At 35.9% G+C, this 27335-nt stretch overlaps 1 protein-coding gene across 24 annotated transcripts in view; it reads right to left on the bottom strand.

The window, feature by feature from the left end:
* DGKB (diacylglycerol kinase beta) overlaps positions 1-27335 on the bottom strand; it is a 909303-nt gene that overhangs the window by 523616 nt on the left and 358352 nt on the right. For 21 of the 24 annotated variants that reach the window (XM_079932538.1, XM_079932527.1, XM_079932534.1 and 18 more), the window contains 2 exons: positions 24537-24557; positions 13227-13380 (listed from right to left, as the gene is read on the bottom strand). In XM_079932538.1, coding sequence (XP_079788664.1) covers positions 13227-13380; positions 24537-24557 — 175 coding nt within the window. The remainder of the gene's footprint in view (positions 1-13226; positions 13381-24536; positions 24558-27335) is intronic. The other 3 variants (XM_079932532.1, XM_079932536.1, XM_079932539.1) reach the window with 1 other exon arrangement.

Below are 27335 nucleotides of genomic sequence, written 5' to 3'. Positions count from 1 at the left end.
TTTCCATGTATAACTTTGATTGAACACCTGTGATTTCCTTCAGCCATTTCAAGATATCCAGGAGTATAATTTAATGCATGCTAAAAAGCCAGCAGTTAATTAGTTTAGTAGTCACAATGTTACTACTAATAAAATGTACCATTTATTGAATGTAAACTATGTGGCAGGAACCATGCTGGGCACTTGAACATGTATCATTTCAGTTAATTCTCCCATTAACCCTGTGAGGGGAGATTGCATTAATCCCATTTTACAGATGAGAAACAGGCTTAGGGAGATGAACTGCCCAGCGTTTCATAACTAGCAACTTTATCCTTTTTATTCTACACTAATAGCTTATAGATTATTTTTGTTCAAGGCCAATAGTAAGGAAAAGTAAGAAAAACAGTTTACATCTTAATCCAGCACAAATAACACACACACACACACACACACACACACACACTAGTAGGTTTCATAACTGTGCCAATGTTTTCTGTGTTAACCTATTCTCTTCTTTTTTATTCCATTCTTAAAATTCTGTCAAAGACCCCTTAAACTGAATTCATTACCCACCATGGGCCACAATTGACAGTTTGAAAAACAATGCTTTACATCTTTCATTTTTTTACCAAAGTCTTCTTTATTTCAAATACATCTCTATGCTTCACATTGATTCCACTTCTGTTTATAGTTATTGAAAAAGATACATATATATATATACACATATTATAAATGGATTTCCTCCCTTAACAAAAGTGTCACTGTATATCTGATACAAACTAACATAGTCACTTTTATAAACCAAAGGCAGAGAACAGAAGACAATCCTGAGCTTTGAAAAGAAAATACCTGACTAATTCTAACTAATCATCTAAAGCCTAGCCAGCTGCAGAAATAAGCAGTTTCAACTTATGATAAAAGACATTTTGGCACTGATCCTTCACATGACCATAACTTCCAGACTCGGAGAACACAGCCCTTGAATTATGGTTGGATAAACTATGACCTAACCCATCCTGCCTGATGAGCTAATCCTCTCTTCTATGCTCCCCGCTTATGGTACTGAAATGATTTAATCAGCTTGATTTAACTCTTTTATACGAAAACTCAGCGTAAAACAAGAATAAAAAGCATGTATCATCACATTCATTTGAAAGAATGCCAAAAGGTATACATTTGCACTTATATATATTCACTTATGATCATTTGTATATATAAAATGAAGGTTATGGTATTTCATTATCAATTTTCATAATACTAAACACAAACATTTGGAAAATATGAGTATCATAATTTTGTTTGCCTTTCCTGTATGTAATGTACATACCGAATATGAACATTAATGTATAATTTCAACTTAACACTACTTTTGAACAAGAAACATGTTACTATACTAAAATTATTTTGTTTGACAAAATGAGTTGACTATTTGCCATTTTCTGTTCATGAGAGGTTGTAAACAAAAAGTTGTATCATGCACTGAACTGTGTCATAGTTTAACATTTAAAAGAATTTAAAGGTTACTTTAAAAAGAAATTACGGGCATGTATGACAACACACAATGAAAAACTAATCAGTTTTTCCTTAAGTGCAATTTCAGCTAAATTTGAGAGGTAAAACATATACTTTTCGCAATGATTTATAGGGTGCATCAGAGAAAGAAAAATAAAATGTCAATGAGCTTTTCCACAATTACTTTACAACAAAACAATTATAGAGCTGGACCACTAAATCTTGACGTGTTGCGTTGAAAAAGCTCATAGGTTTGTTTCAGCTCCTAACCCCCTACCCTAGATCAGCCCACTTTCTCTTAAGTGGTGAAAATGTTTCCTTATATTTTCACTTAATATTTTGAGAGCAGGCCCTAGGGCCTCAATCTGTCTTCAGAGAGGTTGTTTTTACACCCTATTCTACCCTTTCAAAATTTTTTTTTTCCTGTCCCTAAACTTGGCTATAGCTCTTTCCCAGTATTTACCTCCCTCTAGGAAAGTTCACTTCCCAGAAGAAAAGTCCTTTTCCTTTTAAGCAGTTTGTGCTAAGGCTTATACAGGACACACACGAGACCATGTAACTGGCAAACAGGACATAGCAAGCCTGGTTTCTTGGCTGCAGCTCCTCAATGAAACGAGATGGTAAATGGAATCTTACACTTCTCTTTAGCAGTAATAGCCTCTGAAGAAGAGGTTCAAAAGTCTACTTCCCTTGGGACTTCCCTGGTGGTGCAGTGGTTAAGAAACCATCTGCCAATGCAGGGGACACGGGTTCGAGCCCTGGTCCGGGAAGATCCTACATGCCCCAGAGCAACTAAACCCACGTGCCACAACTACTGAGCCTGTGCTCTAGAGCCTGCGAGCCACAACTACTGAGCTCACGTGCTGCCAATACTTAAGTCCACGCATCTAGATCCCATGCTCCGCAACAAGCCACCGCAACGAGAAGCCCGCGCACTAGAATGAAGCGTAGCCCCCGCCTGCCACAACTAGAGGAAGCCCCCGCACAGCAACGAAGACCCAACACAGCCATAAATAAATAAATAAATAATTTAAAGAAAAGGTCTACTTCCCTTTATCAAAGGCCATTTTAACCCATCCAAGCATCGGTGAAACTCTCTTTAGAATTTTTTTTTTTTTTTTTTTTGCCTCAAGTGGTCAATATTTAGCTCTGAAGATCATGTGACTGACATTCAAATTTGCAGGTTCTCTGACTTGCCCAAGGCTATGCTTCTTTAAATATTTCCCCACAAAAGTGACCCATATATACCTATACACATATAATATATATTACAAGGTACAACAAAGTACAAAATAAAGTGAAAAATAGGCAAAGTAATTAGAGCCTATTAGTTTTATTAGGAATAATTATCTTGTACTTCGATGGCATTTTTCTGTTTTTATGATGATTATATATATGTATATACACACATATATATATAAACATTATTCTCTTCAAAGTTTTAACTACAAAAAGAGTTAGCGTTAGTCAAACTGAATATTGCCTACGATTATCACATTCTTCAAGCACACGATTTTTATTGTATTCCAATACAGACACTCCATTTCTTAAAACAATGACCTAAAAAGTTTTATTCTAATAGATACTTTTAATTCTAGTCTCAAGGTTCAATTGTTAGCAAATCAGTTTTGGGTACATGTTCAATTACTGCCTCTGCTCCAGTTTATTTTATTTTCAAACACTTGCATTCCAGATAATGAAAACGGTAGCGTTATCTCCACTGTTTCCCTTCATCTATTAAAATGAAATATTCAAAACTGTTATTATTACTATGAAATAATGATACGAATTAAAATTCTAAACTTATAAGGCAATAAAACACTCTGGCAATTTGGTTTTTCCATTTTTTTATACTGGTTCAATTTGCAGAAATTTAACAGGCTTATGAAGCAATTTGTCACACAGTGTAGTCACATATCGTACTTCCAACATTCATATTAATAGTCATGATGAGTAGCACAGATAACCAAGAATAACAACAGTTACTTCATATTATCACACATTTCATGATTTTTAGACAACCTTCTAACTATGCTTGTCTTAAAATAATATAATTTTTAAAAAATTTTTTTATGCTTACACAAACCTGCAGCAAGATGAGATAGCCTGGGTAAACTAGATTGTGATTCCTCATAAAATGAGGACAGGCAATGGATACAGTCCTTGACAAGAGACTAGGGCCAGCAAAATCCCTCTAAGAACATCATATGGGTTTCATCTTTTTGGCCACTGGCAAAAACCTGAAACAAGCAATTATAAGGAACAGGGCTTGAAGCAGGTCTTTGGGGGTGATGTTCTAGGAGCAGAACAAACTCTGCAAAGGAGCAAGGCTCCTGGCTGTGTGCCAACAACACTGACCCTGCAATTCCATTTGTGAGAGAAAACCATTGTAAAGCAATTACACTCCAATAAAGATGTTAAAAAATAAAATTTAAAAAAAAAAAGGGTGGAAAATCAGAGAGTAAGCTACTGATAGTCACATAGCAGCAATCCCAGGAGTTCAGAGTTGAAGACAGGCCATCTAACTCCAAACTTTGAGCTCTTTTCAAAAGCAGTAAAAGGAAAACTTGCTCTATCAGTCCTGTCCAGTAAAATATTCTTCAATGATAGAAACGTTCTATGTACACCTTGTTCAATATAGTAGTATTAACCACATATGGTTGTTGAACACATGAAATGTGGCTGGCATTTGACTGAAGAACTGAATTGTTTTAATTGATTGTTAACTAACTTAAATTTAGATTTCAAAGTTACATTGGGCTGGTGGCAACCATAATGCAGGTGACACACTGTCTACAGGCAGAGAATTGAGAGTTGGTTGAATTACTCTGTTTCGTGACTATACCTAACCATGGGAATTAAGCCACCATATATGAAAAGAAGTCATGCTACCAAAATTTGTATATTTGTCACATTAAAAAGAAATCCCAGTAATACTCCTTAAATTTGACTGTATTCTTTCAGGATGTATGACATCTTAGTGGAAAAAAAAAACTATATTGAATTTGACCTTTATCCTGTGTTTGCAAACTAAAACACAGGAAAATGATCTGTTTAATTAATAATGGTAAAAGTTGGCATTCCTAAGGTACCTAATGCATTACGTTTTTGAGTCCCACAATACCCAGTAAGATACATATACTTCTTATCTCCGTTTCGCATTTGAGAAAACAAAGACCAGTTGTGCATCCACAATTCAAAAGGCAGCCTGATGTGGGATTTCATGCTTTAAGTATAATTTTGTGGGGCTAGAGAGAGAAAAATAAAGCAGAAAAATCTGTCTCCTGTCTCTCAATAAATGACCTTTTGTTTTAAGGGTCTGGTTTTCAAGACTCTTGAGAGTGCATACATTATTTCATAAACCTTTGGAAGGAAATTAGAAATCCTAGCCATGGCTGAGAGCTCTAAATTCATCTTCCATTCAGATCAGTCCTTGGGCCATCCACTTAATACACCCACGAAAATACATATTTACCAAATCTTTACCTGCATTTTCTTATGGGAAATGGATTATGAATGATTTTTCTTAACTGTGTTTTTTAATAGGTATACAACTAACATATCCTTTATAAACATAAACCTAAATAAATATTAAGGTCCTTTAATATTAGTCATGTAAAACCAGGTTCCAGGCATGTAAAACCAGGTTCCAGGCATTGGAGATAAAGTACTGAACAAAGGAGATGAAAACTCCCATTTTCATAGGGTTTTTCTTCTAGCAGATCAAAGCAAATGCTCAATACCATAGCTCATTTTCTAGCTTGCTACTAAGTATTTTTAGAGCATAACACAAATTAAATAATATTATGATTGATATGAGTCTCTGTAAAGTACTAAATATCTTATTGCCCTCATGAGGATCTCAAAAACTGTAAATAAGTATTTGTTAACATATTATGCAAAAATCTTAAGATAACACTATCATTTAATATGTAATTATTAAGATGCAATTCAAAATACAAAACCCCTTTATTTTGGGTCAATAAATTTAATAGCAAAAATGAACACTTTGAAAACCAAAATTTTACTTAGCATATTCAGACAGAACAATAAAGAAACCTATATAATCAAGTTCAGTATATTCAAACCCATTTAATAATTAAAGAGGAGATTTGGGAGAAACTTTTCTTTTACCGACAGTAATTTTATCATCAATGGGGCCTTGAAGTTACGGAGTTTTCTCTGGTTTCAGGGAAGGATTTTTAGGGCTTTCAGGGTTTCAGGATAAAAAATTTATTGGAGTAAAATAATTTTTAGATTACTACTACTACTAATAATGATTAGAAGTCTGAATTTGGTACTATAGAGGCATAAAAAATGTAATGGCTGACATACATAAATGCTTATTGGCCAATAGATAGAAATTCTTGTATCTTTATTTCTAGGGCATTTGTATGTAGGTATATAAGCTGCACAGACTATAATTGTTATTATCAATAAAGCATATCAACAGTGATAAAAGCACAAATATATTTGAAATGCCCTACTGTGTGCCCAGAATCTCCGCATCTCATAGCTACATAAGTCTTGTACTCTGTTCAATTTGTGTTTTATGGAACCTGGCCTGCCCTTGTTTGCATGGTGGAAACTGAAGGAGCTTATTAGACACAAAAGGCCTATAAAGCTACTTTACACTACACACACACACACACAGACACACACACGCACACACACACACACACACACACACACAGACACACACACACATACACACACACATTTTTACTATCCTTAAAACAGTACTGATAAGAGTAATACTTTCTTCTCAGCACAGTTAATGAAGTGTGTTTCCTGGCAAGAACACTCAGTAAGGTCATTTGGCAAAAGAACATTTTCCCGAAGGTTTAAGTACTTCATTTTCATTGCACAATTTTCTGTTCTTAACTTGATTAACTTCCTTATGGACAAAAGGGCATTGTTTCTCCTTTTCTGTCTAAAAAATGCCATTGTGGTATGACTCTCTGGTTGTACAGACAACATGAAAAGAGCTAAACACCATTACTGATATTGTAGCTTCACAGAATTCACTAACCATTGCCACATCAAATGAGCAATGAGAGGGGACCCAAGATAAAGTACCTGAAGTTTTTCAGAGATAGTTTTTATTATTCTCAATCTTAAATATCTTTGGGACTTTTTTTTTTTTTTTGCGGTACGCAGGCCTCTCACTGTTGTGGCCTCTCCCGTTGCGGAGCACAGGCTCCGGACGCGCAGGCTCAGCAGCCATGGCTCACAGACCCAGCCACTCCGCAGCATGTGGGATCTTCCCGGACCGGGGCACCAACCCGCATCCCCTGCATCGGCAGGCAGACTCCCAACCACTGTGCCACCAGGGAAGCCCTGGAACTTTTTTATATATCTTTAGCCTCATCTGTCTTCATGATAGCTTCCACACCACTGACAGTGTAATTATTTTCTGGCTTACATCCTTTTCATGGCTCTCCAATTTCTTCTGGATAAAATTCAAAACACAGCATGATGGACAACACTCTCTACCATCGGGTCCTGGCTACCCACCTCATCTCTCCTCCAGTCATGTCATCTGTCCCAGCCCAACTGAGTCAAGGCACAGCCCCAGATCTCTCAAGACTCCCCATAAGTCTACCTTCCTCCACTCTCTGAAGGCAGTCAGGACTCTAATCCTGCCAGGATTGCTCCCCCAACTCTACCTCCAGGCTGTGCCCAATACTTCCAAGGTCATGACTACTATCTACTCTGGGACCATCAAAAATGACCTTATGACCCTCATCCCAGTTTCAGTCAGTCATGAGAAACCTAGGACTTTCAGTCATCCTCAGCCTTGACCTGCACTTTCTGTCTGATTCATTTTTGCCAACAGCATTCATTCCATTTGACGTGCCACAAATTTTTATTTTTAGGAGTCTTTCTCTCACCACTAGAATGTATATGACTATGGGAGGGGTAGCTCTGTTTTGCTCACTGATGTACTCCCAGTAATTTGAATAGTACCTGGCACATTGTAAGTGATCAATAAATATTTTTGAATGCATAAATATTGAATGTCTTAAAGTTTGTGCACTGTCCTTTGATGGGACATGATTTTAAGATTTAAACAGAAATTGTATATGTTGCTTTCTCTTCTTGGAACTCCCTTCTAATCCATTCCTTCCCATCCCTCCCACTACCTCTACCTGGATAATTTCAATTTATGGTTAAAATCTCAGTCACATGCTCCTGACACATACAGCACAGCACTTGTTTTATTGTAGTAAAACTGACCACCTATCTGTTTTTTTCCCTGACTCTAAAGCATCCTCAGCTTTCTTGTGGAATTCCTGGCACATTAATGTGTTTTTAAAAATGAATGGTTGGAGGCATAAATTAAGGAAATAATAAAATGAATAATTAAATGGTACGACTGGTCAATTCACTACATGATCTGATTTAAACGGTGCTAGGAAAATCTTCTCTTTGTGTGCTATAAAACAACTAATAAGAAATAACAAAAACTCTTACACTGACCTATGGTTAATAAAGGATGTTCCTATTATAAAGTCAATGTTTTGGACACTGGGGAGCCCAACAGGAATATATAGTATGAGTGTCTGAACCAGTTAATAAATCACATCACATTCTCTTCTAATTGCCATATTCTTAGAGAAAGTAATTGTTATTAATAACTGCTGTTAATTGCTATCCTACACAAAAAGAAAAACAATTTAGCTGAAGAGGGTTAATTCCAGGAGTTTCTGTGTGACAACTGTCAAAGGTGGGATTTGGAGAGAGGCAGGGATGTCCCAGCTAATCTACAAGAGGCAGATGGTGGGACTTTAACAAGGGTGACAGGGTTGCTTCCCAGCTACACTCTCTAGGTATCCCATCTTACTGATCACTGCATCCATAGCATGGTACACAGCATATGCTCTTGAATTAAAATGAAGCATTAGCTGAGACCTGAAGGAGCTGGGTTTTGCTGTGAAATAAGGGCAGAGGGTACATCATGCAGAAAAGCCCGGAGTCCTGAGTAAGCACAGCAGGTTTTAAGTCACAGCAAACAGTTGGATATGAAAAGAATCTGGGTGCATGGGGCAAGGAGACAGAGAATGAGGACGGTAGGCAGACTCTATACGCTGCATGGCATTGGCTTAATGCTATGGAACTCAGATTTTATCATCTTCTTAACTGCACTGTCCAGGCCCTGGAGTCTCCGTAAGGTCACTTCAGGAGGGGGTGTCTCCAGAGGCAGGGGGAAGGCAGAGTGACTAGGACTCCCTGTACTCAGACCTCTCCTGCACCACCCTCAAAGCAAAGTAACTCTGCTTTAATCGGCTTTAAATATCAAGGATTTATGTTTACTTGGGAAATAAAGGTTTAAAAAACATTCCACAAGGTGATTGTGAAAGTCTGCACTTGGGAACCCATGAATAATATCATCAGGCTTCTGTGTTAGAAAGAACATTTTCCAGATGGGAGGGCAGGGCCTGGCTGGGAGTCATGCTAATTGATAGTCTAGGACACAAACAATGATGTATCAAACTGACAGAGGCAGAATGTTTGAGAAGAAGTTACAACGAGTAATAGCATTTTGTGATTAACTAAACCTAAGTAGTGAGGCAGTGAAGGGTAGGAAGGGTCCAAGATTTTAGGGTAGGGAAATTGGTAAATACTCAGGTTCCTTTCAACCAGAAAGAAGATAGGAATAGAAGCAGAGTTGGGTAGAATATAATTATTTGACTTTCCAAACCACTTAGTTTGACTCCTATGGAACACTCACTCAGATGAAGGGCTCCATCTGGAATATAGTAATATGCATTCTCTGTGAGCTGAATAAACCGTTTTGGGTTGTGTGGGAAACAATTGAGCATTTTATTTTAGACAGCACCTGTTTTTTTGTATGATGTGAAAAAAATGGCATCTGTTGAGAGTGAGGGGAAAGATCAATAAACTAAAGGAGGTTTAAAAAGTTTAACCTGATTGATCTAGGAGACAGTATCAAGAATAAATACTTTTCAGAATAGATTTTTTTAAGAGCTGAAGAGGTGTTAAGGCCATGTTAATACTGGGTGTTAGGAATGTGTAGTGACAACCACCTGCATGCATATTTATGAGATTTCTCCCTGGTTATGCTCAGTGTGCAAATAGCAGGGACTGAAATATGGGATCATAACAGTGATCCATGGTTGAGGGTTTGTGAGCCACTTGCGGAAAAAAAAAAAGGATTCCAAATAATTAAACATTTCTGTAAAGATAATGGTTCAAGTGATAGATTCTAGGGATGAAGGTAAGATCAGAAATTGGTTGTTGGACTAGCAGAGAGGTTTAGGATTAGGGATTTGGGATTTACAATGAAGCAGAAAAAGTTATAAGAAAGCTGGAAAGATGGTATATTGGGGATATATTTAAAAACTAAAAGACCAACATGGGAACAGCAGAATTAATCATCTTATATTTAAATAGGGGATAAGAGGCACTTAACGGAAACAAAATGTTCCAAAACAATACATAATCCACTACATGAAATGCCAGATGGATCATTAGGTTCAACAAAACACAACTACATACACACTCATAACTTTTATACCTATTTATAATTATTTTTAAATGTTTTATTCTATAAAAACTAAATGCTTTACTTTTACCCAGTATGTGATCATTGTTCATTGACAAGAATAACATTTTTTTCCTTTTAAAAAGTTTGTCTTCTTATTGAGAAACCTATATTGTTCAATTGATGTACAGAATCAAGAATGGCTACCATATTCCTGATGGTAATGTGGTAATGAAATATGTGAACTCTCAGAGCAGATAAACAAAGCAGATTATATAGCACCTCTATTCAAAATTAATTTGTAATTTTTTTCAACCACAAATACATCTTCCGTAGATAACTTAGATTATTGCAAAGCAAGTTTCTAGGAATAAAAATCTATTTATCTTTCAGTTTCTGAGTCAAGGCTACCCCAGGCCTTGAAAATTTTATTACTGTCCAGGGTTCCTTATTTCCCAGAATAAAAACCACTATCAAAGGTAACTCTGAAAATACACAGGATGAGAAACAGTCTTACAAAGGACACTATGCACCTATGTCTTAAAATGTGGAGGCCACAAAAAAAAAAAAAAAAAAAAAAAAAAAAAAATGTGGAGGCCACGCTTTGAAAAGGCATCACAGTTTAATTTATTATTGCTGCATGAGGGTTACACAGCCTATCTTACAATTCCTTTCAAGTAGGTCTATGCAGGATGTGTGATTGTCCCAAAAGAAGTACAATTTGTTATTCCTTATTTTTTTTTCCCATTTTGAAACATGGTTTGATCTCTACTCCTTGTAAATTTGGTATCTTCTACGTAGTACTTACTATGTGCTATCTGAAGAAAAGAGGGTTTGTGGTTTGAATTTCTTATAAAACTACCAAAGTAATTAGATTGTCTCTTTCCTCCAAGTGTGACACAATTAGTCTGAGTCTGTTGACTCAGAGAGACAACATATCAAAAAATGTTCCCCCTTCTTCCTCAAGACAGTATTTGTCTTCTTAAAGAAGACAGTGTTTCCCAAGGACAGTATTGCTTCATGTAAATTTAAATAAGGGACAACTTTGTTATTTCTAAGGAATATGCAATCCATTTATAGCATGAAGTGGAGAACACAGAAGTTTTCATTTCTAGATCCAAGTAAAAACCTGTCTCATATAAAAATTTTCAGCCCAAAACACTTGTAAGCTCTGAAACCACACTTTAGGACAAACTAAACGGAACTCATTCAGAGAAAACAGCAAGTGTGGGGAGTCCTCTCAGTTCATGGTATAAGGGGAATCATTTCAGGAACAAAAAATATTTGATGGGTAGTTAAAGGTTATAAGCATATTAATTGCTCTATATTTTGAAGGGATCATCTGTTTTAAAAAGCTTGGACCAACATGTGATTGCTCAAGGAAAAATATTTTACTCCATTAACAGAAAGGGAAGCAGCACAACGTAAGGCTTAATAGTGTGGACTCTTCATCAGATTGCCCAAGTTTTGTTTCTGGCTCAATCACCTATTTCTTAATTATATGTTTTAAGCTTTTTATTTATTAGAGTGCTAATTAGTAAAATTCTCCTCACCTCTTTACCCACACTTCGATATCCTATGTTGTGATGCTAGGACGGGAAGTCTCGACCAGAGGCTCCCACGGGATACTTAATCCCCTCTCAGGGGATCTGTAAGGTCAAAATGCTATCAGTGATGATTCTGAGATATCATTTGCTTTTTTCACTCTCATTCTCTCATGGGTGTACAGTGGACTTTTCAAGGGGCCACCTGACATGATATGGCAACACAGCAGCGGATGTGGTTATTCAGCTGTCTTCTATGAAGTTGGATGTTAGTCATTTGCAACAGTGTGAAATAATGTCAATCTTCTCACTAATTTTTTTTTGTTTCTGAAAATAGTCATTTTTCATAAAGATGTTATTTTTGTCAACATCTGAGGGGACGATCATTGTAATTTCTAGAATGTGTCATCTTTAATATGGTAAATAGAAATAAATATCACCCATATAAACAAGAGCATTTTGGGGTCCTCAATAATTTTCAAGAGCCTAAAAGAGTCCTGAGATCAAAGAGTTTTGGAAACACTGCTGTAGACTATATTTCTCCATTGCCAGATAGAAACCTGTTGGGTTCACAGGGGGCACTAGAGAGACAAGAGAAGGGAGGAGGGAGAAGGGACAAGTTCCTGCTGGTCTACCTGCACTTATCTGTTAGATCTCTCCAGCATCTCACCGTCCCAGCATCTGGTGCCAGTAGCAAGGCACTCTAGTCTCGTGGCAGCTTACTGCCACACCAAGAAGGCGCAGTGAGCTCCCGCATTCAGTCCTGCACAGACCATGGTGATGCTGTAAGAGGTCTGACTTCCAGGGCTGCACACTCCTCCCTGAGCTCCTGAGCTATCAGAGCCAATCAGGAAGGATCCCCTCCACAGCAGTCTGACAGTGAGACCTGCCAGGCAACACCCACCCCCCAACTCTGCCTCCCAGCTCCTAGAGGTCCTCCTTCCAAGCTTCTGGGTTTTGAAGACTCCAACCCAGGGGAGGCATCTGCTTCCTGTGGTTCTACCTCTGTGTCTCAGTGCTCATCTTCACTTTTTCAACTCTCCAACACTGTTTAACCAGTTTCCTGTTGTACATTTTCTAAAGTAATATAGTGAGATTTCTATTTTCCTGACTGTGTGGAGAGTGATACAATTAGTGACAGGTAGTAATGCATTAGGCATCTCTAAAAAGCTACACCTAATGAGAGAACCAACCATCTCTATGGTGACAAACTGAATTAAGTATCTAAGAGAAAAATCTAAACTCTGTTCTGAGTTTACAAATCTAAAAATGTGAAAGTATATTGGTAATTTGAACAAATGATATTAAATACTATGTTTTTACATAACTTCCTTGTGACTACATATATTTTTATATATATATATATATACACATATATATACACGCATATATATATATATTCCAGTCATTTAAAAGAGCACTTTCCTATATTTGATGGAAGTATCTCTTAAAATTATTACCTAAACATAGACTTCTAAGACACTGAAATGACAAGTGATGAATAATGATAAAGTATATTTTCTCTAATGTTTAGTTGCACAGTCTCAGTATGAAAGGATAAATCCTGCAATAAAGGTAATTTTTAAACAAATCATCTCAGCTTACAGAGAACTTACAATGATTTTTCCCTTTCAGGTTTTTGCATTACATACATTTTTAAAGTAAATAATTAAACTTACCACCCGAGAGGAGAGCAGGCTTACTTTTTACCATTGGACTAGAATGAGGAAACTTGTTGCTAAATGACATGAAAAGGTGTGTTGTGAAATCATCAGGAAGCTCGGCTTCCAGGAATGTCTTCATAAATAGCTTGAAACCTTCAAAATCTATTGTCTGGAAAAAAAATTCAAACATATATTTTAAGACTCAGCCAATGTTAAGATTCTGTGCTATGCTCAAAATCATTAGTAGGAGACATGACCTCAAACATTCTTAAATCCAAGTCTACAAAAGGAAGGTAACTATTTGAGAAGTAAATCCGGCAGTCAGTCCTAGGTTGACACTGGTTAGTAGATTTGTATGTCTTACCTGAAATAATGGAGCAGGAAAACCAGGAGCTTTTCACTCAGACATCTCTATTTCCACAGTATCTATGTGGTCTTAACATTTTTACTCTTTGAAACTTAATTTCCTCCTCTGTAAATTGAGTATAATATTCCCAATCCCGTAAAGTTGTTATGATGATTAAATCAGACAATTATGTGAAGATGCCAATGGAGAGTCATGAATACTCAGAAAGAAAGGTATTTCTCTCATCTCCCTTCTTTGTCTGAACATTGTTTTCGACAATTGGAGAAAGTGGTTGACATGAAAGTTTCACCCTAACACCAAGACGAATGGATATAAAATTCTACAGTGAAATTCTAAATCTTCCTATGCAGATTTTCAAAGAAATCTACTTCACGATCCATGCTTACTCTTACTCATTGCAGGACTATAAAAGCGTAGACATTTACATGCAAAGAACCATTGCTACTCTGGGAATCTCCATGTCCACTTGGGGAAATGGTGATGGGAGCCATTTCTATCCTCAAGTTAATGAGAGGATTTCACAGGAGCTACTAGGAGAGCTTGCTTTCTCCAAGTAAATGAGGACAGTGGGCCAGGATCTGACTCCTGCCTGGGAAACTGAGGACAAGGCTACAGGTACTTGGGACAAAGACAAGAAAATGGTATTGTACTGGGCTTGGCCAACCCTCCTTGTGACTGCAGGGACAATAATGCATAAACGTTGCCTAGGAAATAGCTGTAGACCTCATGGAAGAGAAGGCCCCTGGAGCTGTGCTGGATACTATCCAGTAGGCCATTTGAAGGGACTAGGAAACCTACAGAGAAGAAACTGAGATAAAGCCACATCTGTCCAGATCAAGAGACTGCAAGGGCTATAGGCCTCATATGAAGCCCTTGAAGGGCACTTTTTTTATTACCCAGTTTAACGTAACTGACATGAAACTAAAAATAAGGAAAAAATAAAACTTGGCAGATTAATGCTCCTAAATTTTTACAGAATCCTGGCAGAGGAGAATAAAATTAATTCCATAAACTGATATTTTGGATACAAAAAGTCTATTTTTCCTATGTAAAAATATTGGGATAAGGTGGTAGAGAACAACTAATCTTATTATTGTACTGTTTTGAATAAACCTAAAAGGGAATCAGACATACAGGGGTATCATTAGGAGAAAGTAAATTTTTGCAGATTAGATCGCATGCCCTTTAAGTATATGTACTGTGTATGCTTTTGTACCTAACATAACCTCAAGCTAATACAAAACAAAACCAAAAACGTCACTTTACTTATTATTGGTTCCAAGACTCTGTCTACAACTTAATCTGACATTTTTGGTTAAACTTAGTCTTGTTTTGCTTATTAATTCTCAGAAGGGCACTTCAGATGTTTATATTGGTGGCGGTGAAAAGACTTCATTTCCTTCCATATTTAATGAATCACCTCCACCACAGAATATTGTAAATTCTACTAGAGGACTGAACCACAAAACTAAAAACTGTGAATAATATGAATATATAAAGAATAGCATCAATTAGCAGAAGTACTTTCAAAAAGCAAATTGCCACAATGAATGAAGCCAAGGTTTCAAAATACACAAATGAGGCCAGAAGCCAGACTAGTATATCCAAATAAGTTGCCTTGAGCTGGGCACCTATTCTTACTAATAGGATTCCTCAGGATGGCGTATCAAAAGAGAAGTAATCCACACTCAGCTGGATGAGTGACCAACACTTGTCAATAATCTTCAACATGTAAGAAGGTCTATGGGGAACGCAGGAGTTAATGCTATATGCAAAGTTATAGGAAATTTATATGGTAAACATTCACAAGCATTGTGATTAAAATCAAAGTTACTTATAGTTGCTTTTCTTCCTGTACCCTTTTGTAGTCAGCACTGTGTTTGGAAACATAACAGATGACAGAGCATGGTTTTGAAGTCAGACTACCTAGATCAACTCTCAGATCCAACACTTTCCAACTGTGTGACAGTGGGCAATTTATTAAGTTCTCTGTGCCTCAAATTCTTCATCTATAATACCAACCTCTTGATTTGTTAGGAAGAATTCCAAATGGTATTTGACGAATGGGCCTTAAAACCATATTAACTTAAATGTTTCCATTTGCATTTAACAAATCATTACATGGTTCATTGTTTTTTGGTGGGTGTTTTTTAAAATTGTCGTTGTTTACTTGTTTTTCACTTTTTTTTGTTTTGTTTTTTGAGAAACCAAGTAATAAAATGTGAACACAGACTATAATTGCTGAAAATTTTTTCTCTGAATCTTCCTTTACAATAAGATTATATTTTAAAACAATTATTTCAAGCCAAGGGTTTGATGTGGGAGCAGGAAAACAACAACAACTAACCAAACAACCAACAAAAACAAAAACAAGGACTCCAGAATAAAACGATTTTGTTTCATATTCCAATACCTCCACTCACCACCTGAGTGATTTGGGGCAAGAAACATACTTTCTCTTTTTAATGAAAAATCTGCCACATCTCAAGCGTGATAACCCACATAGGACCTCCTTGAAATTGGTGCTTGTGATTTCATGATGAAAACCAGAAAAATAGACAACCAAAAGGAAGAAGTGAACTTAACACATGACATCCCTCTTAATAAGGAATACATTTCTCCTTGGTCCTTCTTTTTTCAGATCTCAGGAAAACTTTCAGAATTTTCTCCAGTGTTGTAGCTCTCCCTTGCTCAGCAATCAAAAAATAGCTTAGTTTTATTATCTGACATCACTACACCTTAATTTCCTCCATATAAGATCAACTGTTCAGCATTGCTGCCTAAACGTAATAATAAATTGACATAAAGCACTTAACGCACCCTTGGACACATAGGATGTAAAAGAAATAAAATAGTAAAAGAAAAAAAGGAATAAGTAAAAAGAAGCACTTGTTTGAGGTTAGATGGGTTTTTTCATTATCTTAATTTTCCCACCTCTTTATTGGTCCAAGAAACTAGAATTTCATTGCATTTTTCCAAATCTAACCCTCTGTTTTTGGGGTCTTAGATATTTTGCTGTAATTTTTCTGTGTCAGGCAACATTGGCAAATTACTGCCTTCAGAAAGCAAGTCTTTAAAAATAGATTATCTTACTTTTAAAAAAATAAAAACTTATCATAGACATAAGAATAGAATAAAGATTTCCCTAGCTCTTAAATGATTTCCATGAGATGATGTCATCCTATTCATGACTGAAGTTTTACTGATGATGTCAACTTTTTCCTCCAACTTCTTTACATTACTGGTGGCAGCAAACTTCCTTTCTCTTACATTTCCTGTCATTACACACAGCTTAAAATGCTGCAAACCCCAAACTTCTTCAGAGCCAAAAGGCAGCTGCTTCAGTGTTTCAGATTCAGTGAGGAATTAATCTTCAATGCCTTTACTGGTTAACCCATTTTTTTCTTATTAGCAAAAGATTTTCCAATCTTTTCTAAAACTCTATGCTGTCCAAAGTACCAAACATTTCTGTAAGTGGATAATGTCCTCAATCTATACATTTTCCTTATCTCATGATTTAGCAGAATATCTTGAAATTTAAGTATCTTGTTTTCTACTGCTATCATCTAGCAGCATTAGCATTGGTTTTTGAAGACTGTGACCTTTAAATAGAATGAGATCATTTATATGCATAGCAATCGAAACACTAATGAAAAAAGTAGGGTCAGGCAATTGAATGAGTGTTCAAAAATCGAACTGGCTGTAAGCTCAAAGACAGATACATCAAATGATGTTTAAAATTTTGAAAACTGCTTTTTCATTTTTTTTTTCCTGAAGGAACAGGCACAGACTATTTAGGGAGATAACACAGAGAATCTGTAGAGAATACAAACTTGGGAAGCTGCTCAGATGTTGTTGCCAAGTTGGCACAAACCCAAAAACACATTTCTATATGCCTTTCATTACTATATCTGACCATCTGGTTTCTTGGTGTTTAAATCCCTGCTAATACTAAAGAAATAACTCTAGTATTCATCCAAGTAGATTCAAAGTGAATGAAAATAAATGTCGTCATTCTATCATTACTTTAATTTATTTTGGCAGTCTTGGGATGAAGATTTTCTCATATTCAGCAAATGTTCATCATGCATACATCCACTTTGTACTGGGCTCTGTTCTCAGTGGTGTGGTAAAAATGTTACTGATATATGCAAAACTCCTTCCACCAGGAGGCTTATCTTCTAATGAAGGGAATAAGAAAAAATCCAAAATAAACAGGATAAAAGTACAGTGTCTGAAGGTATTAAATGTTGCCTAAAAAAATAAAGAAGGAAATGTTTATATATGGGGGAGGGGTGCTTACAGTTTTAAATCTGAGGACTAGGAAATGAGAATTGGTTCTTTGAATAAAGATTTAAATGAGATGAGGGAGAGAGCTTCGTACATATTTGGAGAAAGAACATTCCAGATCAAACAGGTGGTGCGAATATCCTGAGGTATTAAGATGGTCCTGTTGTAGAGGATTTGCTGTAGGAGCTAGTGAGGAAAAGCAGGGGTCCCGAGCAGGACTGAGGGAGGACTAGAGAGATAGGATCTTTGGTGGTGTGTGGATGGGGGCTGATCCTGTAACATGTACTAGACAGTCAATAAAGCATTATGGTTTTAAGGTAGAGAGGAACAGTTACTGGAGGGATTGCAGCAGGAGATCACATGGTCTAACACATTTTAACAGGATCATATGACCATAATAGGATCGTAAGACTCTTTTATATAATAGGATCATTTTATATAATAGGATCTTATAACTTTTATATCACACAAAAGATTGTCCAATTTTCACACTTTCTAACAAACTTGTATACACAGCTGATTAATAAGTGATCTTTAAAAGAAGAAAGGAATCATTGAACTATTATAGATTAAGGTACTAGCTAAAACCATTCACAAAGAAATGACTTTAATTCATTTACCAGCAAGTATGGACTGAGTACCTGCTATGTGTACAATACTGTTGGCTACTGGGCAAAAGAACTCTGATCAAATGAGGTAGGCAGTAACTTAAATTAGAGGCTTTCTTTCACCATTTCCATTTCAATTCTGCTGTCTAATTTATATCATTAACTAATTATATTAAATTGAACATTGATGTAAAGGTCACTGAACCAAAGTATATAAATTAATATGTAGCATGGCTAACTTCCTGAGATTTCAAATACATATTTTTTTATATTAAAATACTTTCAGAAGAAAACTGTGCACTTTAAATGTCTCATTGTTTATGCTTATTTTGTATTGCAATTTATTGTTCATTACTTCAAATTTCAGAGAGCTCCTTGATAGTCTCCTAAAACTGCCATGGAGAAACTTCTGTTAAAGAGTGAAAGTGAAAGTGTGAATTTCACATTGGATTTTTAAAGCTTAGTTTTGGCAAATGAAATTATTTTTACTACCTCAGAGGCGCATAATTTATTAGTTGTACTTGTCTTTACCTAAAACTAACATTTATTAAGTCTCAGTAAAGAGAAAATTAGAAACATGTTTTTCAGTAAGACGATAAATGGCAAGAATACCAAACAATGCTACTCCAAGTTATTTTAGTAATTATGAAATACAAATAATGGATTAGAAGAATTTTAAGCAGATTATTTTTATCGTGATTTTCAGTATATCTTGTGATCAAGAGTCTGTATCCAACTACATTTTGTACTTAGCAGGAATCCGTCCTACTTTCACAGAGTAGGACGTTGTCTTGCCTATGTTTCAGTGCTGTCACTAGAACTGCTGTGAGCTGTTACTGAGGCACACACCATATGCTCTAAAAGTTATTTCTCCTCAAAAACTCAATAAAGATTTTGGGAACAACTATGCATATATAATTTTCATTAACAATGTCAGTTTTTAATGACTGCTTACTTGCATCTTTATTTTGAAAGAAAATTTCCAAAGGGAGTTCTCTTAATGAAGGTATGTGTGCAGGCAGAATTACAAGTATCTCTTCTTCCCTGCTAGACTATAAGATCCAACACAACACTGCATCACATAGTGCTTAAAATAGTGTCTTTTACATTGTAAGTCCTCCTTATATAGTTGAAGTATGGACACTGGAATAGCAAAAAAAGAAGAAAAAAGTAGCACAATTTCACTCAATTACCTCTTTGTAGGAAATCTAGCAACAAAGAAAACTGATTCAGGTAGGATGGTAAGAATTTGTGAAATAGAATACATAGAAAAAGCTTCTGAGCAGGAATATACTGTTTCACTTAATAAATCTCAAATGAGATTATTTTAAAGTATAATAGCATATGGTTATATATTTAATGTTGTAGATTAAAATAAAATAAAATCAATAAAACTAATGGTAACAAAATAACCAAAAATTTGGAATGGTTTCAAATATATACTATCCTATAAATTCTATTCTTTCTAATCCATCAAGGCCCAAATATACCAGGGTTATTATTGGGAGAAAAATCAAGATGGGAAGGTATAGAAGGCAGACTAGGAAATACTCAGCCAGCATGTGAGAGTGAGGGATTGACATTTTACAACTGGGTAAAGACTTAAGAATTCAGGGCTTAAGAATTCCCTGAGTTGAAGCATTTTGTCAGCAATTTGAAAATATATTTAATAGTTTGACACTTTTTGATAGCAAAGATCATCTTAACCATTTCTATTTCTCCCACAGGTCCAGATACAATATCCAGTATATAACATACATGCAATAAATGCATTTGGGACACAACCCAATTATTTTTGTTCCAAGTGCTTTTCTCACTTTCTGTATATTTATCTGTCACCAGTGCATGCTTTTATGCCAAACTCTTTCTTAAAGCCTCCAATATCTCCTTTTAATCTTCATAGATAGTGATACACTCTATTATCCATAAGTGGAAAAATAAAATTAGGTGTTTGCTTAATATGTTTGTTGCATATAATGGAAACTCTCTAAATGTTATTGTGTTCCAGGAACCGCACTAAGTATTAATATGTTATGTGTATGCTATACTTCAATCCTCACGATAACCCCTTAAGTAAATGCTACCACCACTCCTATTCTATAGACAGAAAGCTGAGGCTCAGAAAAGTCAAGCAAATTGCCCAAAGCCAAAAGCTCCTAGTTAGTGCCAAGGACCTAAATATTTCTGACTTCAAAGGCTACTATGTTATAGTTAATCAAAGTATAATTCTATAGACAGATTTTGATTTTTCAATATTCATACCTAGTACAACTGGTTTATCACCGTCAAATGTATCGACTAGTGTATCAATAAACTAGCCATTAGAGAAAAAAGGGAAATAAAATAAAGTATAAAAATAAAAAGTAATGGCATAACTACCTCTACTCAGTTCCACAATCTTGAAAACTGAGTTGACTGTAACTCTTTTTGACATACTAAGTGTAACCTATTACTTTTTTTTTTTTAACCTATTACTTTTGACCATATATCTGCAATGTGTTCTAACTGTGCCCCCAGCCTCTATTACAATCCCAAATGCCCTCCCAGTTTTTATCATTTGATTGGACTGCTTCAATAACTCATACCTGGTCTTCTCTTTAACTTAAGCCTGTTGTTCACATTGGCTTTAGAAGTATTTTCCTAAGTGGAAAATTTAACTCGTTGATCTTAGGAATATCATTCATGATTTCCTTTACCTATTAAAAAAACCCTTAAAATCCTTAGACACTCTAGGCCTTTCTACCTAAATCTCTAGATTTATTTTCCCCTAATATCCTTAAATGTACTTCTGTTCAAAAAAACTATTCCTATTGATGAAAACACACAAAGAGAAACAACATACAAACCTTAAGATAAGTTTTAGTTGTAGCAAAGCACCTAAAGAGTTTGCTCTACTTGTCCCTGAACAAGTGAAGAAGATCACCTGAAGATCCCAGCGTCACTTTTTCTCTAACCTGATTTTTAACTCATATAAATTATTTAATAAATGTTATGAAAGAAATGAAAGAGCGACCTACACAGAATGTTTAAATACTGCATATCAAAGTTAGCTGTTATGATTAAACTCAGGAGAGTTACTAGTTTATTTTTTAAATTATTTAACCTTGTTTTTAAAACTCATCTGTAGAGAAAGCAATTGGAAGCAATTAGTATAATTATATTTTATATACCCTAAATATTTACCTATTGTTAAATTTCTGTATATTTATTACAGAACACTAAGGGAGAAATGGATCAACTGTGACATATCAACTGTAACAGATATCACCTAGCCACGTGAAGCAGTCAAATCATTAATCCAAGTTTTCGATTTAGGATAGATGTAGCAGATGGTCCGTTCTCAAATTCTAGATGTTTTCAGAGATATAAAATAGTTTGTTTTTTTTGTAAATGTTGAGATTTGATCCTCAGTGCAATTAAAAGAAACCTGCAAGAAGTTATTCAACTTGATTTGTTTAATTATGACATAACTAATTAATCTCATAAGTATCCATGCAAATATTTTCTCAAATTGTTGGATGTGGTTCCATTCTATGCAAGAGCAGTTCTCTGAGTATCAAGGCATAAAAACTGAAGCAACATGGCGAAATAAAAGTTACTATGTATTTAACAATAAGTAATGCACAGGCAAAATAGGGTTAATAACAATTGTAGTGGCATTTTATTCTTCAATTTGCTGGTACGTTTTCAAAACTGTTCTGGTTGTAGCTTTGATAAGAGCAGGAAGATGACTGAAATTGTGCTGATAGTAATAGGGAAGAGAAGCAGAAATACTGGTTAACATTTTACATCCATTCCTTGCTAACTAATTGTCCTGGCATTTATGCAGTTGTGAGAGGTGGAGCAAATACAACAGACACCATAACTACTGCCAGGACAGCGCTCTGGATTGCAACCAGGCCTGATAGGGGAAGCAAATCCCATGTCATGTCCTCCACTCATATCTCACGGTAGAAGGAAATTAATTTAGCGTTGGGAAAGACATCAGAGTGACAGCGTTATATTTACTACTTTATAGATGAGGAAAGTGAGGCTCTGAGAAAATCAAGGTTACAGGATTGGTTGGGGTGTGTCTCAGATATTCTCCCTTTCACCTTTCATAAATTTTCCAGAACTTTCATATGAAATCGTGTTGCTCCTTACAGCGTGATTCACAGCCACTGCCTCAAAACATCAATGGAACACCTGGCAGACAGAGACTTAAGTATTTTGCATATACTTTAGAATTTAACCCTTTTAACAACTCAGTAGAGACAATACTCTCTCCATTTTATAGGTGAACAAACTCAGGCTAGGAGAGATGAAGTAACTTGTCCAAGACCTGCTCATATGTGGCAGATATGGATTTGAACTCAGTTCAGTTGGAAACCTAAGACCCCCTAAGACCACGTTTTCTCTGTTATACTTTCCAGGTGCTTTCTTTAATGGTAAAGGTTGAATTTGGTTCTGGAAGTACAATTATAGCTTACAATACAAGGGTGTTTATATCATTGCTAATAATTATAATAGTGTCAATATACATTAGGCAGCAGCACTACAAAATGTAGGTTCTGAAATCCCAGGTTTCTTATTAAGGGGTTGAAGCAACTCACTTGTCTGAATAACACAAACCCAGTACAGAGTACTGAGTACAAAGATAGAGTACGCCCAGGGAGCTATGAAAATTTAACTCAGCCTTAGGCCAAGAATCATCTAATGACAGGAAATGTAAAAAGAAAACCCTACACTCACAGAACACTGATAAACAAAGAACACACACAGAGTAATAAGTATGCATGCCCTCATTCTTTTTCCTTTTGGCTACCCTCAGCTTTCCGCATTCTTTCTACTCTGCAACTGAAATTGCTTCCCTACTAAACAACTGCATATGGAACAAAGGCTGAGCCAGGAAAAGGAAGGAAGAAGCTCATTCTACTGACCCCAAGAAAAGACGCTCATTTGCCACCAGTTTTCAAACAGCCTGGAGCAGGGATGAAGGTTGTGCAGAATGGTGTGTTTGTTGAGTAAGGTGTTCAACAAATGCCCTTTAAAAACTAGGGCCTGCTTAATAAAAGCAACTGTTTACTCTGAGGGGTTGCCTCCTAACAACATCAAGCTCATGTAGACTGTCTTTGGGGGAGCTAGTAGGTTTCCACAGAGGTCAGGGATGAGATCAGGGAAAGGCCATCCTGTGAAAGGGGCTGGTAAAAATCATCACGGTCAATGAGTTGCCATTTCAGTTGTGCTTCATCCTAGGAGACTGTAGTATGTAGTATCAGTGTCTAAGTCAGTCAAGATCATTCTGATGTAATCAATTGTACTGGGACATGTTGGGGATGAAACTGCAGTGCTTGTTGTCATTGAAACAACAGGGAAACTTGTGAATAAGAAGCAACTAGTACATAGCCAGTATTGTCCAAGGGAGACAATGTTATGGTTTTAGGCAGCTCATGCATTTTAGTAAGATATATTCCCAGCAGGATATAAACATCTCCATTTAGAGAACTCAAAAATGTGTTGTAATTCTAGGGATCCAACAGAACTATGGACCTAAAACTTCCTTGACAAAATGGACTTTACTAGGAGAGACTGGTTGAAACAACAGATGGATTGCTCTTTTTCCCAGGAGGGCTAAAATCAAGAGCTTTTCACTCATATTTTCTTCACAGATTCTAACAGCACTGTAGACCAATTAAAAAGTCCTTATCCATCTCATTTAAAAGCAATTATTAAATCTCCCACTGTAAAATAATAAGTTAAGACTTTCATTAAATAGATCATTTTACCAGAGCCTGATTCTATTTCGGTGAAATTAGAAAATTAAGCTCAAGAGTCTCCAAAACTGAAGCCGGCACTCTGGACCCTTTTTGATTCTACTGAGGTATTAGCTCCTCCATTTGAGTCTTTAATTTAAACAAATATCTGTCACTTACAACTTTATAAGTATTACAGTTAATATTGTATATTATACGAATCTTATTGGCACAGAAGTATAGCTCAGTGATACGGATAAGAAATTCATAGCTCACATCAGAATAAAGAAAGAAAAGACAGATTTTAATAGAAAAGAAAATGTCTTACTTGTTTAAGAATGTCTTGTTTCTGCGCATGCAAGGAAAGAAAGAATACGTGCGTTAAGGTAAGATAATTTATACTTATCATCTCATATTGCTGATAATTTAACTAAAAAGTCAAGTTTACAGATTGATTTTAAAGCAGACCCTAGATCCATGGGTCTAAAAATGTGGTTCGAAAATAGCAGCTTCAGCATCAGCTGGGAAACTGATAAAAACAGAGAATTCTGAGCCCCATTCCAGAAACTAAGGGGAGGAGGCAACAACCTCTGTTTTAAGAAGACCCCCAGGTGATTCTGATGCCAGCTAAAATGTGAGAATCACTGAATCAATCAATCTTAGAATGTAAGAAGCAAACAGTTCTAATTGACATGAGATAATAATGAATAACACATACAGTATAATTAAAACCTTCCAGAGAAGAATGTGAAAATATAACAGTACATATATAGATAAATGCGATTATACTTATTCCCCACTCCTATTTCCTTCTATTAGAATAACATACCCAGCCTCTCTCCACCCCTTTAAAGACAAATATCTTTCTATACATAAGCCACTGCTTAATTTCTTCCCATCTATTTAGATGTCAATGAAATAATTTGGTGTGGAATTTGGAATCCAGGGAAAAAATATTTATATATGCAATGCCAAACTGATTCTTTCTCATACTACAAAATTCGACGACTCTCATGAATCAGTTACATCTGAGATGTTCTGAGTGTGTTTTACTATGAACCTTCTCACAAGGACTGGATGGCCACTACAATCTACCTGTAATCATATTCTTTATATTGTCCACATAAGATTAGGTGGAAACTAATAGGTATCTCTTACCTTGTTGGGCATGAGTCAGTAATAATTATGTGCAATGGAACAATGCTATGCTCATTACAGAAGCAATGTAATGCTTGCAATGACATGCAATGTCATTCAGTGCATGTGAAATACCTTTCCCTTCCCCTTATCCTTCTCATCTCCTCAGGTCTTCCCTCTCATTCTAATGGCCTAGCCAATTAAGTGAAGAGGAAATGTCTTAGACTGGGATCCCAGACAACCAGATTTTAACTACAGTTATTGTCACAAACCTAGATGGTTAATCTTGGGAAAGTCATTTTACATTTTTTTTTTTTTTTTTTTTTGCCGTACGCGGGCCTCTCACTGCTGTGGCCCCTGCCGTCGTGGAGCACAGGCTCCGGACACGCAGGCTCAGCGGCCATGGCTCACGGGCCCAGCCGCTCCACGGCATGTGGGATCTTCCCGGACCGGGGCACGAACTCGTGTCCCCTGCATCGGCAGGCAGACTCTCAACCACTGCGCCACCAGGGAAGCCCCATTTTACTTTTCTCAAGATGAGTTTCTTTACTTAAAAACTTTATAATCATATTTGTTTGGTTATCTCAACACCTTTCTCAAGTTTTTATTCTTAAAGAATCTTTAAAGCCATTGTTTAAATTTATATTTTATGAGTCTGTCATTTATTTCCTCATAGGAATTAAAAATAAATGAGTCATCCATATATTACACAGTATTTCTCCTCTATTCAAATAGACTTAAACAGGTCACATTTTCATTGGATTAAGCTTTTATACACAGAGCTTTTATAATTCAGTAGTTCAAGTGAATCATAAGAAAAATAATGCATCTACTATTTAAGCAGCTTTACTTTGTAAAGGGGAGAAGCAATTTTAAAAGATATTTAGGTTGTTTTCTCTTTGTAAATACATTTTATATGGATGATACAAGCCACCTCCATTTTAGAAAACAAAGTATTAGTCATTTACTCCAAAGCAAGACTAGATTAATCACTTTTCTTGTACAACTGAACATCAGTTAGGTAGTCACTCATCTATGCCTACTTTGGGCTCAACTTGACCAGTCAATAGAGAGTGGTAACTGCACATGTGAGTTGACAGTATGAATTATTTCCTACTATTAAAGTAACCTTTTATAAACTTGATGAAGGCATGTACTGAACAGAATCTCTAGGCTTTAAAGATTTATTTCTAAACACTGAATATTCCTAAATATTTCCTATTGGCTTTTGTAAAATACATACTAGTGTTTAAAAGACTCATAAAGACTTAAAATTTTTCTCCTGATGGGAAAATACCTATCAGCTTTAAAATCTGAGAGTGATTTCACTCTTAAATTAGAAATACTTTTGGGTCTTAATGAGATCTAACTTTTTTGTTTCTCAACTGTTCATTATTTTAATAATGCACTTCAAGAGCAGACCTGTGCACTTATGGAGAGGTATTACATTATTGAAAAGGCTGACATCATATGTGTGTCTAACAATGAATCTAGTAATTACCTCAATAAATCCAGTACATGGTGACTGATAATCCCCATGAAACATATAATATCAGTAAGACTAAGTCTTGAGAGTCCTTTAAATAAGAAATAATTGAAGCAAACAAGATCACATTCCAACTGAATTTATAGCCGACAGCTATCTTTAGGGGGAAAAAACTGTTTTTCTCTCTGTATGTAGATTAGATAACATGCATGTTTTCAACTATGATTGGGAAATGTAAATATTAATGAATTTTTGGGGTCTTACAGCAATTCAGTAAAGCTGTCATCTTTACCTTTCCAACCCTGCTTTCTTGGTCTTGGAGATTTTCAGTTCTACCAATTTATCTGCCAACATTCTTTCTCTCACTCTAAAGCATCTAGGAAAATGAAATGTGAGGAAAATGTAGGCCAGATGCCTGCTTTTTTCCCTCATGATATAGGCAAATGGGAGTAGCTTTAAATTGTCTATTTTCTGCATCATTTGTAGGCACTAAACATTAACTTT

This window comes from Stenella coeruleoalba (genome assembly GCF_951394435.1).
Source record: "Stenella coeruleoalba genome assembly, chromosome: 9".
Lineage (NCBI taxonomy): Eukaryota > Metazoa > Chordata > Mammalia > Artiodactyla > Delphinidae > Stenella > Stenella coeruleoalba.
This window is presented reverse-complemented; position numbering and strand designations above follow the sequence as displayed.